The sequence below is a fragment of the Mus musculus genome, chromosome 2, assembly GCF_000001635.26.
Source record: "Mus musculus strain C57BL/6J chromosome 2, GRCm38.p6 C57BL/6J".
Classification (NCBI taxonomy): domain Eukaryota; kingdom Metazoa; phylum Chordata; class Mammalia; order Rodentia; family Muridae; genus Mus; species Mus musculus.
Window position 1 is genome coordinate 105,171,732 of NC_000068.7, and position 15,562 is coordinate 105,187,293.

The window sequence follows — 15,562 nt, forward strand, 5'->3', positions numbered from 1 at the left end:
ACTAGGAAGATGCAAAAAGGATACAAATTGGTATCCATGGTTTATTTTAAACGATCTCTATATAAAGAGTAAAGTTTTGGTCCCAGATCATCAATCAGTAGTATCCAGGGTGGTGGTTCAGTGGCCCTTGCAGATCAGCTCCTACTTAGCAACAGGGAAACATTTGTACAGGTCACAGAGCATCCTTAGAGATAAAACAGAGGTTTCCCCAACCCCCCTAATTTATGAGCTGCTTAGAGATTTCCACAAACTAGACTTCTCTCCTATCTCCCAAGTTTTCCATTTTGTTATATTTACAGTGCTTCTGATTTTCAAGCCCTCAAAAGGCATTGCTAATCCCGGGCTGCCGGTGAAGAGCCAGTTGGCTAGCTTAGGGAATGACCCATGGGAGTCCAGGGCGGGTTGTGGTGATTTAACTCAGGCCTTTGATAGTTGAACCTGTGCCCAGTCCCTCTGCTGCAAGTGTCCCTGACTGGCAATTGTGTCAACAGGTGAAAAGCCCTTCAGCTGTCGGTGGCACAGTTGTCAGAAAAAGTTTGCGCGCTCAGACGAATTGGTCCGCCATCACAACATGCATCAGAGAAACATGACCAAACTCCAGCTGGCGCTTTGAGGGGTCCGACACGGAGACAGTCCAGCATCCCAGGCAGGAAAGTGTGCAAACTGCTTCCAAATCTGATTTTGAAATTCCTCCCACTCACCTTTCAAAGGACACGACTGTGGATCTACATCCGACTTCCAAGACAGCACACCTGATTGACTGCATCCTATCAGGTTTGCCGGAAGGAGTCGGTGCTCCGCCCACTTTTGATTAACTCACAGGCCTGAAAAAAGTGGTTCACGGTGTCTAGAAAGTCCATTGCTATTGTCTGAATTTTCTACTGTTAGAAGAACCATTGTTGATAATGCCCCCCGCCCCCCCCCCCGGGTTTCCTCTTCTCCTTTGTGATCATTTCCCCAGGATTAGAGAGACTGTTACATTTTCTTTCATGGGATATTTATAGGCCAGGGCATGTGTATGTGCCTGCTAATGTAAACTCTGTCATAGTTCCCATTTACTAACTGCCCTAGAAAGAAATAAATCAGAGAGCAAGGCACCAGGGGCAAGAATCGTGCAGAATTTCAGAGGTCTGGCTGCAAACCTGGAAACCTGGAAGGCCAGATGTAATTCTACAGGCGATTGTTAAAGCTCATAGGTTTTGAGTAACTGCATAGTAGGTTGGTATTAACTAGAACTCCTGTATAGTTAGGACAGAGAGGAGCCTTCCTGCTCAGCTATTCACTCTGAACACTAGCACTGGGCTCTTAAGAAATGATGTTTTAAGAGCAGAGATCTTTTTTTAATGTCTTTGATTTATTTTTTAGTTGTAATTAGGTACATCCTCAGAGATGTACTTTCCTCCTCTTGTGCAGGATGTGGAGGACTCAGTTCCATCATCTGGGGCATCTTTAGAGTGTATAGACCACACTGGTTATGTGGCTTCAAGTTGTAAAAATTAAAATGACTTTAAAAGAAACTAGGGGCTGGTCCAGGATCTTCACTGGTAAGACTGTTCTTAAGTAACTTAAGTATCTTTGAATCTGCAAGTATGTAGGGAAAAAAAAAAGATATATTATTGTGAGGAAATCCATTGTTTAAAGGTGTGCGTGTGTTGTTGTTGTTTTTTAAAGGGAGGGAGTTTATTATTTACTGTAGCTTGAAATACTGTGTAAATATATATGTATATATATGATGTGCTCTTTGTCAACTAAAATTAGGAGGTGTATGGTATTAGCTGCATCACTGTGTGGATGTCAATCTTACAGTGTATTGATGATAATACTAAAAATGTAACCTGCATCTTTTTCCACTTGGCTGTCAATTAAAGTCTATTCAAAAGGAAAATGCAGGAGTCTTTTGGTTGTATTGTGTTCAAATCTCAAGGTCGGTTGAACCTCTCTTAAACAGGCAACCATGTCATCGGCACTGATAGCTACCAGTAATGGCCCATCCAGGCCCCTGACTATAATAGTTAACTTCTTTTTGTTGGTCTGGGAATGATCTCTTCAGAGTTGCGGGGGCCACCTTCGCTCTACACCATGAAGCAGTTGTGCTTCTGGGACGCTTGGGTGGCTTGCTCATGGTCTGGTGGGTATTGTGGTTCAAGGCTTATTTTAATAAAATAATCACTGCATCAGGCCCAGAGCAACAGAGGAAAATAGAGAGGCTCTACTGATATCTAGCCTTTTTGGAAGGTTCACTGAAATCTTCCAGGTATCAGGAGGGCGGACGCTGAAGACCGAGTACAACTGAATGTACAACTGTAGCTGCCATGATTCATCTCAGTAGGCGGGAAACTGCTTAGACTTCCCAGGGCAGCTGAGTCTGAAAGCCAAGATCTGCATACTCGGTAACCTGTGCACCCCCTGTTTTGGTGTATGTTTTTGGATCCTAAGGATTTGTTCAGCCTCTCTCAGCTCCATTATCTTAGAGCTTGCAAGCAGTCCGGTTTTGTTTCTTCATTTTAGAGGATCTTGGGCACAAAGGAGCTTAGCTGCAGGAGACTCTCTTTGCAGCTCAAAGTTGGGACAGCCTAAAAGAGGGGTCTGGAGGCTCTTCTGCTGCTCCTGGCTCTTGCACCACCGTTAATTATAGTGAGTGTGGTGACTCATGGGTATCAGCATTTTTTTTTTTTATCTTTTCTTGCCAGAAGACAGCATTTCTCTGGAGAAGCTCAGGACAAGCATGGCAGACATCAGTGAGTCAGAGAGTGGGTTTCACAACAAAAGTCCAAGCACAGTGTTCCCACTGCTCAGGGCAGACCAGAGATTCAAAGACCGCAGCAGTGTAGCTCAGGGGGAAGAACATGGACTTCAGAAAGAAGAACAGTCTGGGTTCAAATCCTATGCCTGTGGCCTTCTGTTCTGTGCTGTTCTGTTCTGTTCTGTTCTGTTCTGTTCTGTTCTGTTCTGTTCTGTTCTGTTCTGTGCTGTTCTGTTCTGTTCTGTTCTGTTCTGTTCTGTTCTGTTCTGTTCTGTTCTGTGCTGTTCTGTTCTGTTCTGTTCTGTTCTGTTCTGTGCTGTTCTGTGCTGTTCTGTGCTGTTCTGTTCTGTTCTGTTCTGTTCTGTTCTGTTCTGTTCTGTTCTGTGCTGTGCTGTGCTGTGCTGTGCTGTGCTGTGCTGTTCTGTTCTGTGCTGTGCTGTTCTGTTCTGTTCTGTTCTGTTCTGTTCTGTGCTGTGCTGTGCTGTTCTGTTCTGTTCTGTTCTGTGCTGTTCTGTTCTGTGCTGTTCTGTTCTGTTCTGTTCTGTTCTGTGCTGTGCTGTGCTGTGCTGTTCTGTGCTGTTCTGTTCTGTGCTGTTCTGTTCTGTGCTGTTCTGTTCTGTGCTGTGCTGTTCTGTTCTGTTCTGTGCTGTGCTGTTCTGTGCTGTTCTGTTTTGTCTATGAGAAGGCAATAGCCCCTCCCTGACATGAGCACAGGACAATTAAATGAAAAACAAAACCTGGTGTACCAAAAGTCTTAGGAGAATTTTCTAGAACTCTTGCCCATTAACTCACCTGTTGATTTCCTGTATCTCCCATCCTTTGCTCGCAGTGTCTGGCCAGATTCATAAGTCAGCCCTGCAACGTGACAAAATGTCCTTTGCCCTGTACCTGGAGCCACAGTGATTATTTGCAACAGCTAGGCTTCTTGCCCAGAAAGACCACACCTGTGTGTCTTGTGTCTTTTGCAAAGCACCGGTTGACACTGTTTCTGAGAGCAGAGGTGCTGATCCTTTGCAGGCTGTCAGGAGGTAGCTGGTGGTGGTGGTCAGTAGGTGATCCCTGTGGTCAGCACTGGAGGTGGGCAAACTGTGCAGTTCTCCATCTTCTTTTACTCCAGTTCAGCCCCGACCCCTCCTTGGCTGAATCTTTTGACACTATTCCTAGTTTTCCTGAGCTCTCTCATTTATGAATTTCTTAAGCATCAAGAGTACGCATCCTTGAACAGTGTCTTGTGTCATTGTGGTACTTTTCCATATTCTGTTTCAATCTGTAGGCAATCCTGTAAGGTAGACAGGAAACATGTCCCCGTTTTATGGATGAAAACACTGAGTCTCAGTGACCATTCTTAGGTGAGGAATGACTTAGCAAGCAATATCTATTTCCCACTAAAACATGCTTGGTGATGAAAGCCCATACTCTGGCCTGTTGCTTCCTCTCTCAGTCATATCTTCCCAATCAAGATGTGAACTAAATGGGTGCTCTTTTTCCTCCCCCGAGTTACTCATGTCATGGATCCAAACCCAGCTTTAATGTCCACTGAAACCACCCAAAGAGTTTGCTCGGGTCCAGCCTCTGTTGTAGAACTTCCAGCAGAAAGCCTGAACATCTGCATTCTGACCGGCTCCCAAATGACTCCTGCCATGGTGGACTGTGGATAACAGACGTGTAACAAGGACCTATACGGTGGGCTCAACAAGTATTTGCTGAAAGGGACTCAAAGGTGACTGGTGACACTTGGCAATCCTACGATGGCACTAAACCAGGCTGACTGTTCATAATGGCCATGATGATGGTCCTGGAGTTCTGCTTTGGTTCTGTGGGGCTGAAGGTCAGGGGGATCATCCAGAAGGTACTGGAGGAACTGTGCACACTGGCCCAGGAAAGACACTCCATCGGAAGTTACCTTTCAGACCCTGTTACTCCATCCTATCTAAGTCGACAGTCCCAACACATTCCACACACATCCCAAACCTACATGTCAGGTCTGTCACAGCAGCAGTCAGCTCCTTGGTACTAACTAGTCACTTTTCTATTGCTGTGATAAAACACTATGACCAAGGCAACTTATTAAAAAATGTTTAATTTGGCTTATGTTTTCAGAGGGTTAGAGTCCATGATCGCAGAGAAAAGGCTTGGTGGCAGAGATAGCTAAAAGCTCACATTTCAAAACTGCAAGCAGAAGGCAAAGAGTGTATTTGGGGATGGCAGTAAGTTTCTGGAACCTCAAAGTGTTCCCCTATGACACACTGACTTCAAAGAGACCACATCTCCCAATCCTTCCCAAACAGTTTTACCAATTGAGGACTAACTATTAAAGAAAGGGGGCTGTTCTCTTTCAAGTGATCATAGCATCCTCGCCAAACTCAGTCCTGCCAGTGTGTCCTTGAGGGTGTATGCATGTGCATACATGTGTAGAACCAGAGCTGTTTTAATTATTTTTTTTATTGCAGTGGAATACCATGACCAATAAGCAAGTCAGGAAGGAAAGGGTTTAATTGGCTTACACTTCCATATTGCTGTATATCATCGAAGGAAGTCTGAACAGGAACTCCAGCAGGGCAGGAACCTGGAGGGGTGCTGCTTACTGGATTGCTTCACATGGCTTGCTCACTCCATTTTCTTGTAGAACCTAGAACCCACCAGCCTAGAGATGGCACCACCCACAATGGGCTGGGCCCTGTCCCCATCAATCACTAAGAAATTGCTTTATGGAGGCATCTTCTCAATTGAGATTCCTTCTTTTTTGGATAACTCTAGCTTGTGCCAAATGGACATGAGACTAGCCAGCACAAGGGCTTTTAAGCAGGGAGTGGCTTTGCTCCTTTAGGACTTTATTAGTCAGGCCTCGGGTAATCATGACAGAGAGAAAGGACTTACACCAGAGAGATAGATAACAGCCCATCATGCCCAGGATAGCCATTCTTTCTGCCAATGAATTATCCATCTCTGAGAGTCAGTGGTGCCAAGTTTGAGAGATCCTGGTATAGAAAAAGGGACTCACTTTTACCAGAAAGAATTGTCACCAGCTAATCACCAGTCGGGTGTTTTCCAATTGATATCTAAATCCTCCTTTCTGAACTAGCTACTCCGAGGAGACATTTTTCTTTGAAGTGTCTGAGCAGGCAGAGTAGCTTTGTAATGAATCTGAGATGAATGCAAACAAACTACAGGAAAAACAAATTTTGAAGATGGTCTAAAGGCTTCTTGCTCTTTCCTCTGATGTCTCTTCTTCTAGTGATCATTTATCAAGTGATTGAAATCTAGATAAATATGTATTTGATAGAATCATGCAGAAGTTAATGAATTAAAAACAAATTTAGGAGGAGCTGGCTCAGACAGTAAAATGCCTGCTGCATTCACACGAGGATCTGAATTCGGATCCTTGGAGCCCACATAAAAACGCAGGAGAAGCAGCCCACCTCTTAACTCTCAGTACTAGGGGCGGAGACAGGTGGATTCTCTGGTTAGTTAGGTGGTCAGTTGATGAGCACTGGGTTCAATGAGAGACCATGACTCAAAATGCAAGGTGGAGAGTCATGGAGACAGACACTCAACATTAACCCCTGGCCTGCACATGCACACATCTATACTCACATGCATGGTGCAAACAACACAAAAACACATATAACAAAAATAAATTTTTATGATAATGGTCTCCAGACTGATGGAATGCCCATCATCACTGAAGCTATGCCGAGAAAGTAGCTGCTTCTGGGGAAGGCTCTGGGGTTTTCTGTTTTTCAGATCAAAATCCTGATTCTGTTAGTTCTTGGGTTTCAATGAGAGTGAGACAGAAAACAAAGCAGGGTGGAGTCTCAGAAGGCTGGAGATCCCAGGAGAACCACAAGAGACCTTATGTTTCTCAACAGACTTCCCATAGGGTGGGTTGCAGGGGTAGGGACTGGGAGACAATGGTGCCCCTGAAGTTAAGGTTTGTGGGGCAAAGCAGTAAGCACAGGCTGGAAATCAGGCCACCATTGGGAAGTCTTGGGCAGAGCCTGTAGACAGACATAAGCAGCAAGAGCAGACCAGACTCCGAATATGTGTTAAGAGACACTGAGTGATTTTCATGGAGCAGGGGAGGGTTGAAAGGTGGTCCAGGGGGACAGGGCTGAGATAAATGTCAGGGGGTGATGGTTGGAACATGAGGGCTTCCTCTCTTGCATCATCCCTGGAGCACTGGTGAGGCTGACAGTGTTGGAGAAGGATGGTCTGACAAGAGGGACTCCAAGGCCCACTGAGAGGACAGGCGGACTCCTGGGGGAAAGATGGAGGGGCAGAAAGAGGAAGACATGGCCAGGAAGAGAGGAGACCGATGAGTAATGAAGCGTGGGTGTCAGGGAGGTCTGACAAGGCCGACCCCTGTGTGAACCTGGACATGCTGTGCTGGCACCACCCCCGGGGCTCGTATGCAGGGTGCTCAAGGGACACAAGGGGAGCGATTGTGCACATCCGCTGCTGGACCTCTCTGTGCACGTCAGCACCATTGCGTGTGCGTGCTCTCTCTATGAGCGATCTCCACTTTGCAGATGAAGAACTAAGGCTTAAGAAACACCTCGTTCTCCCCCAGGGTCAGTCAGCTTGTGCATATGGCACTGTGGGACAGTAGCCTAAATGGCTCACGGCCGGCTCTTAACTATTACACTGCTCTGTATCTCCCTTCCTCTGATCTCAGGGCTTGCTGGACCCCTACCATAACAGTAGGCCTATACAGAGGAGCACACAGCTGCCCTGCTCATTCACTATCTAGGGCACTGGAGACAGATATCACGCTTCCAGAGACAACAGGCAGGACTGGCAAGATGTTCCCTCTCTTATATTCAGGTAGAGAGCCTATTTGCTTAATAGGCTCATTCAGTATTTTATATTAGATACCAGAACCAAAGAGGGTATGTTAGCCAGGTACTGAGAAAAGAGGAAAACTGAGAAACACATTTGAAAAGTTCAGGGTCAATGATCACTTTTGGAGAATGGCATCTTGCTTTCCAAAGCTCTACATTAGAAGGAGATGCCTGGGGGGAAGCTGTTGGTTTCTAGTGATGATGGGGCCAGTAGTAGAACCATCTGTATTTTTAAAATTACACCCTGCAAATGGCCTTTATCATTTAATGAGGGCTTAGGCTCCCATCTATCTTGGACCCTAACAAACCTCTGTCCTAGCAATGGGGAGAAGCAGAGACTCATCTGCTAAAAGGCCATGATGATGTTGTGGCAAGAAAGATGACAACAAGCAGAAGAATCAGCATTTGCCTTCATCCCAGAAACAGCTTCGAGGAGGAACTGACCTCTTCCTGTGGATGCCCTGCTGATAAACATGCCCTGAGTTCACTGGGCAGTGAGCAGGCTGTGGTGGTCTTACAGGAAAGGCCAGGGTTAGTCATTCTCCCTTGAACTGTAGCTGTCAGTATTTTCTAGTGACTGGGGTGACCAGGCGTTACATGACTGCGCATGGGGAAATGGGAACAAGCATGTGTTTGCCCTGGGTAAGGCAGTGATGACAGATCAAAAGTAAAAGGTCTCACCCAGTCTAACTAGTGAAGCAATAAATTTAAGTGGGTTAGAGGAACACAAAGGAGGGGTTATTTACAGAAGTCTTGGAACCTTGGACAACTACGCCACTGATACCCACCTCCCGAAATGGTTAGCCGCGCCTATATCCTCAGGGAGAAGCCTCACATGCCTCGAGAGCCACCTCATCATTTTGGTTGTTGGATTGCTAGTTTTGTACTTTGACTAGCTATGGGTCTGAAGTAAGCACCGCCCACTGCAAAAAGCAACTTCTTTAGCCAAGGCCAACATCATAGCAACCTATAGGCACAGACAGGAAGGTCTTGAAGGCCACTTGACAGGCATATTGTCTCTAATTAACAAAACAGACACAATAGTTTCCACAGCAGTGCCCATGATCTTCCTAACCACAAGGTTTTGTTTGTCTTACAACACCAACTGTGAGTTCCTTTCTGTGACATGGGCCTTAAATCCAATTAGGAAACAACTGTATCCATAACGGCCATACCACTATTACCCCAGAGAATACCTCTTGCTTGGCATGCTGTTGACATTATCAGGCTATTTTTATAGATAGATGAACAACTCCAAGGAAGCCAGGCACAGACTGTATAGATGGTAGCCTTAGATAATAACCTATGCTAGTGATCTATCATTCAATGACTATTCCTTAGTAGCCCAATAGCCCCTTTGACAGGAAGGGAGAATCCTGCTTTTGATTTCTTTATGTATCCCACCTAGAGTGTGTGGTAACTTCAGGAACAGAGATAAGTAACAGGATCTTAGCATTTAGTTCTGGCATGCAGCCAGCAGCCGTAATGCTAGCTTTTATTTTGTCAGGGGTTTTAGAGACATTCCTGGCCCACAATTATAGGGAGGTAACTTACTCTTGATTCGGAGTTTTCATTCAATAACCTTATGGTTTCTGGGAGTATCTTTTTCCTTCTGTGCATGCTATCTCTATTTAAACTCTTAAGCATCGTTGTAACATTTAAGGCATGAGCTGTTGTAAGGTTTTTGTTTTTTTTCTCAACAACTTTGTTAAGCATCACACTATGCCTTACCCAAGCATAAAATCCCCAGAGTTTCACAGTTGTGCCTGGCTCTTCACTCTGCACACTGACCTCCTCTGCTCCCTTAGGTATGCTCACACATCGTCTGCATGTGTTTCTGCATCTATAAGACATACAGAGGGTAGCATTATATAATGAAACCTTGGCAGGTAGGTAGGATCTCTGAAGGCATATACTAATTAATTTGAGGGTTTCAGCAGCCAGAAAGATACTTTTTAAAACCCTCTCAGAGGAGAAGGGGAGGGGTGATGGGAACAGATTGTGGGAGGGGGTGGCCAGGAGAGGGGCAGTGAGTGGGGTGTAAAGTGAATATGTAAAAAAATAAATAAATTAAATTTTTAAAAAGTTAACAAGGTCAATAGAATGAAAAGATCCCACCTCTCGTATCAATTATTTTCTTAAAAAGCAATGTCAGCTAGAGTGTGGGCTAGAAGGTACTACTTCATTCAAGACTCTATGGTCCATAATCATTGATCATGGACCATCCAACTTTCTCATCCTAGGATGATGCTTTGGGATACCGTCGATCTCTCCACAATGGCTAGGTTGGGCTGGATTGCATTGCCTAGGCTGGCTCCCTTAGCCCAGGGCCAGTGGGAGCAGGGCTCTGCCTTCTACTGCGCATGATCAAGTCAAGTTAAATCGCTGCATCTGACAGGCTCTCAAACCCCACTGCAGTCATTATCTCTCAGTCAGGCACATCTGGCTGCTGAAAACGCCCTGGGCCGAGTCAGCCATCTCTACACTCAGTCAATGCACTTGTCTTAGTTAGGGTTTCCATCACTGTGAACAGACACCATGGCCAAGACAACTCTTATAAAGGACAACACTTAATTGGGGTAGGCTTACAGGTTCTGAGGGTTCAGTCCATTATCATCAGGACCAAGGCACGATGGCCCTGGGAGAGCTTTCCTGCTGTCTGCATTTCATGCTGACCCAGTGGGGCAGAAGAGCTACCCCATTCCACCCCGCATGCTCAGTACTATGCCCCAAAGCCCTAGATGCACTCCCAGAAGCAGATATGTGTCGGCTCCAAGCACTTGGAGGAATTCTTTAAGACGTAGTGTGATATGGCGTTGAAACCAGAGGCTTGCTCTGTCGGGCCAGGGGTGGGCAAGTCTCATCCCCGCTGAACTTCTGCCACTGATAAAGCAGGGTCTGCTGGCAGAATTCATTTTTCACTGGGCCATCTGCATCCAGTCAAACATAACTTGTCTTTCTAAAAAAGCTACCCGGCAGCCTCGACCCGACACAACCTCCTCCTGACGCATCGGGCGCTGCTCCTGGTGCCGGGTCAGGGGGGGCTGGATGGTGTCAACCAACTGGGGTCATCATAATATACATGGAAGCATTGAAGTGGCTGGGTGTTTATGTGGCTGATGCCCTGTTACATTTTTATCAGTTCGAGTTATTGCCAGCGAAGCTCCGTGTTAGCTCGTCTATAAATCTTCTGAACAGTGTTTTTATTTCCTGAATTTTGCCATTGCTGTTATCAGCTTTTATCACCTGTTTATGTAGAGCCCATTACTACTCTTTCCAGCCGCCTTGTTCTCCACCTTTCTCATTCACTGTTCTCTTTCCCCTTGTCCCCTACTGGGAGTGCATCCGGGGCTTTGGGGCAGTGTATATAGAGCATGCAGGATGGGGTGGAGTGGCTGTCTTCTGCCTCACCGGGTCAGCAAGAAATGCAGACAATAGGAAAGGAATGTGAGCCAGCCTCTCCCAGGGCTACGGCTCTTGCAGATTGGAAATCCTCAGTTGAGGCAATTGGTCTAGAGTCTTACATTGTCATCTACAAAGTTCGTGGTGGAGAACCGTACAATCTAGTTGCAAAACAAAATAACAACAACCCTCCCCAAACCAACCAAACTAAACCAAAACAAACAAACAAAAATCCTCACAACCTGTTTCCCCACCCCCATAATGTTTTAAGTAAGTTTATCATCCCCCCCCCCCCCTTGGACCACATTCATAGCCATTTTTGGAGTGCATGAGGTTCATGGGCTACAGGTGGGAGCTATCAGAGTATGCTCTTGAACACAGAGCTTTGTGCATGCTAAGCAAGTACTGTCCCTAAACTGCGCCCTCAGCCCTGCCTTCTGACCTTTTGATGCTCAAGTGCTCTTGATGGATCCTGAGGGGACGTCCTGCAGGATACTTTCTCTGTCTGCAGCCCTACACAGGAAGGACTACAGGATCCAGTCTTTAGGGGAACACAGAAGATGGACTAAGTATTAGTGATAAGATCTACCTCTCCCACCTGGTTAGATTGTCATAAAGTCAACACCCAGGGCAGTGCCCCAGCGGCCCCCAGCACACACTTTCAGAACTGAGAGTGGCCAAGGATGCTCTGTCTATAACTGGAGAGGAAGCATAACCTTGAACCTGCTCTGCCCAATCCTCTCATTAGACAGTTCTATCATACTGCCATTCTGGAGACATAGATATTTAAACTAGGCCAGGGAGTGATAGCATTCACTCCATAACTTCAAGTCAGAGAGGGCTCCAATCTCATCCACTTAGCAGACATTTGTTGCAAACTTGCTGAGTGTCCAGCCCCTAGTTGAGTGCTGAATCACGTGTCACCCTCCTCCTCAGGGCCTCCGTCTTATGAGAGAAACAGAAACACAAACAGGAGATGCACACATTTCCTAAGGATCAAAACTGACCTTTGCCTGTAGGGTCAAGGAAAGCTTTAGTGGGTTTTTAAGTCTCAAAGATGCACAGGGTCTTTTAAAAAATATATTTATTTACTTTGCATCCTGATCGCTGCCCCTTCCTAGTCAACTACTTATACAGCCCTTCCCACAACCCCCTCCCCTCTCCTCTGAAAGGGGGGAGGCCCCCTGGGTCCTCCCACCACTAGGCACATCAGTTCCTACTGAGGCCAGACAAGGCAGCCCAGTTACAGGAACATATTCCTCACACAGACAACTGCTTTTGGGATGACCACCGCTCCAGTTGTTGGGGGACCCACATGAAGACTGAGCTGCACATCTGCTACATATGTGAGGAGGGGCCTAGGCCCATGCATGCTCTTTGATTGGTGCTTCAGTCTCTGGGAGCCCCCCAGGGTCCAGGTGAGTTGACTCTGTTGCTTTTCTGCACAGGAACTGTTTAGGAAGGGAAGAAAAGAACCTTCTAGATAGAGAAAGTACAAAAATTAAAAGGACAGGCAAGGCGATTTCTTGATCTGCTCAGATCAAGAACCATGGTGCCAGTGTCTATAAGACATTGTTTTTGTTTTTTTTTTTTTTTGTTTTTTTTTTTTTCAGGGACAGCACTCTAGGGGTCTTCAGAACCACTTTTCATAGGTTTCTTAATAGGAGCCAAGCTACCTATTCTGACAACTGGCTCAGAAAATTACTTACCAGGAACAACTGGCTCAAGAGAGACCATTTAGTCAACTCAAATTGGAAGTGTTTATACAACAATTATTGGTAAGTGCTTAAAAGTAGGATTGTTTGTTTGACAGACACCCATAACTCCAGAGCCAGGGCCGCCTGATCTGATCTTGGGGATGCTTTCTGTATGGTGGGCAATCCCTGAGAGTCTGGGCAACAAGTCTATTTTAGTAGAGTCCATGATTCCCTCTCTCAGGAGGGGCATTTCCTTTTTAAGCATATAGTCTTCACAGAGAGAGCCAAAGAGACAAGTGTGTGTGTGTGTGTGTGTGTGTGTGTGTGTGTGTGTGTGTGTATGTGTGTGTTGAAGAAGCCCAATTTCTTTTTTTTTGAAGATGTGCTCAGCAGGGGCTGTGCTTTGGCTTAACATCACATGTCCTATGCTTCCTCTAATGTGCTGTCCTGACACCTCAATTCATGAGATGGTTCCTGTGTCAGCCATGGGGCATCCCTTGAACAGAAGAACCTCTCCCAGCTGGGCTTGGCTGGTCCCTCGTCACCTCAGCTCCATTACTACACAGGAAAAGACCAGTTTGGCAAAGAAATGTCTTCCACCTTTCAGAGACGCCGGTTGTTTCTCTGAAACCCAACATAACCTTGTCCTTAGCAGATGTGAGCCTGGGTCCCAGGTCTTTGAATTCTCTGGCCACAAGCCATCAGTTGTGCCAATCAAATATGATAGAAGCAGTCCATGATGCTTAATTCTGGCTCAACTGATGATCAGTGGTGGTCAGGGGACACATCTCTTAACCATCCCCAGAAACTTTTTTTTTATCCTGTCCTGCTAGACTAACAAGCCCATTGAGGTGAGGGTGATCCCTGCGAAGAGCTGAGGAGGACTGTGTAAGGTGTGTGGCCTCTGCTGTCACTCTCACTTTCTCTTTCTGTCTCCTCTAACTGCACCTGACCACTTCTGCTTCCTTCCTCATCCTCACTCAGTACTTGTAGAAACTGGCGCTGACTTTAAAAAGAAGCCACAGCAATTTCTTCTAAGTTCCGTTTAGTTCTCTATTGTCATAAAGCTGCTGCTGTATCAGTCAGGGTTGTCTAGAATAATGAAATATACATGAAGGGCTGATTAAATCAGTTTACACAACAAGGTTGGAATAGTCTTACATCTGAAAGGCAGAAAACAGGTGGTTACTTCCAGTCTACGAGGCAGGGGAACCTCTGCAGTCCCAATCTGGTGCTGAAGGACTAGAGGGCTCTTAGAGGACCACTGGTCCTTAGCCCATGTTGGAAGCCCAGAAAAGCTGCTTCTTCTGATACCAGCAAAAGAATCATCATCGTCGTCGTCGTCATCATCATCATCATCAGAAGCAGCAGCAGCAATAGATAAATGAACTCTGTGAGAAGAAAGCAACCAACCAAAAGGCACATACTCTTCTTCTATGTCCTTTTAGCCTGGGCTGCTACAAGAAGGCAGCACCCACATTTAGGGTGGGTCTCCCTGTATCAACTAAGGCAATCAAGACAGTTTCCCAAAGATGCTCCCACAGCCCCATCTGATGGACACATTTCTCACTTGAGACTCTCTACTTAGATGATTCCAAGTTGTGACGAGCTGACTGACGTTAGAAACTAACCATTACAGCCACAGTTTCATTGATTAGGGTCTAATCCTTATGGCCACGTTTAACCCTCAAACCCCACACAAATATTGTAGCCAGAGTAATTTCTAGCCCCCTAAATCCTTCTAGTGGGGCTTGAATGGTGTGGATCTTCAAACTGTAGCGTCTACCGACATTTCCTTGTGGAATCCCATGTGGAGCACATTTGTTAGGCGAGGGCATCAGTCAGTGACCCATGTCAGGGGAGGACTCCTACAGTAGCTTGTCCCGCTTTACTCTATAAGCTGACTGCATTTTAAAACAGTGGGCCGAAGAGAGATGACGTCATAGCTCCGAGGGCATGGCGTGTGCCTTTAAGGTGCTGAACAATTTGCATGACCCATTGTGAGCTCTTGGCAATGGGAAACCACTACTAATTTAAGTTGTTAGAACTAAACAGAACTGAAAAGATTCTGAGGGTTAAAGGATTGGGGCGTAAAAGAAAACGTGTAGCCCAGTCTCCTTGTACAGAGAGAGACTCATACTCCAACATTAGTAGCAAAGCCAGTTTTAGAGTCTAGCTTTCTGAGCTCCGTGCAGAGTTCAGGTTCTAATCAGCAGGAAGTGGGATCTCCTGGTTTTGGACTTTTTTCCATCCTGGAAAAGCTGGGATGCCATTCCTCAGGAAAGACCATTAGCACTGGGAGATTGGAGCTAAGGAGGTTTCACATGGAGACATTGCCTCAGAGAGTGGCTGCAATCCACTGGGAGCAGGCCTTGTCTCTGGGAACTCGGAAGCTGCTGTATGCTGCCTTCGTCACAGCCTAAGGGGATCAGGGCCCCCAGAGCCGCTGGGGTATACATCATGCAGAAAACTAGTTTTGCTTCTAGCCAAATACATGGACAAGACTCAGAGCTGGGATTTCAGGTCTCTCCAAAGTGAAATGAAGCATTGTAGCAGATAAGACGAAACCTGGGAAGTTGGCAAAAATCAAATAGCTCTTAAAATGAATGTGTTTGGAGCGCAGTGTTGACCATATGTAAAGTATATAAAAACACCGGAAAAATTTATGGGGTGATTTTTCTCCCTTTGTCTTTTCCTGTGTGTTTATCTTGGCCATTGTTTTAATGACTTTTGACATTCTTGACCATTGAAAAGTCTTCCTATAGGTACTGGCTTCATTTGTGTGTGTGTGTTTGCCTTTATTTTAATCTAAAGCATGCAACACATTCGAGTGTGGGGAGGGAAGCGTGAGGGGGACATCTTACCCATCCCTCTGTCTT

General features: G+C 45.9%; 1 protein-coding gene across 1 annotated transcript in view; it reads left to right on the forward strand.

The window, feature by feature from the left end:
• The window catches only part of Wt1 (Wilms tumor 1 homolog), a 47,086-nt gene extending 45,203 nt beyond the window's left edge, over positions 1 to 1,883 (forward strand). The window contains exon 10 of the mRNA NM_144783.2: positions 492 to 1,883. Coding sequence (NP_659032.3) covers positions 492 to 613 — 122 coding nt within the window. The 3' untranslated portion in view covers positions 614 to 1,883. The remainder of the gene's footprint in view (positions 1 to 491) is intronic.
• Positions 1,884 to 15,562: the final 13,679 nt, after the last annotated feature.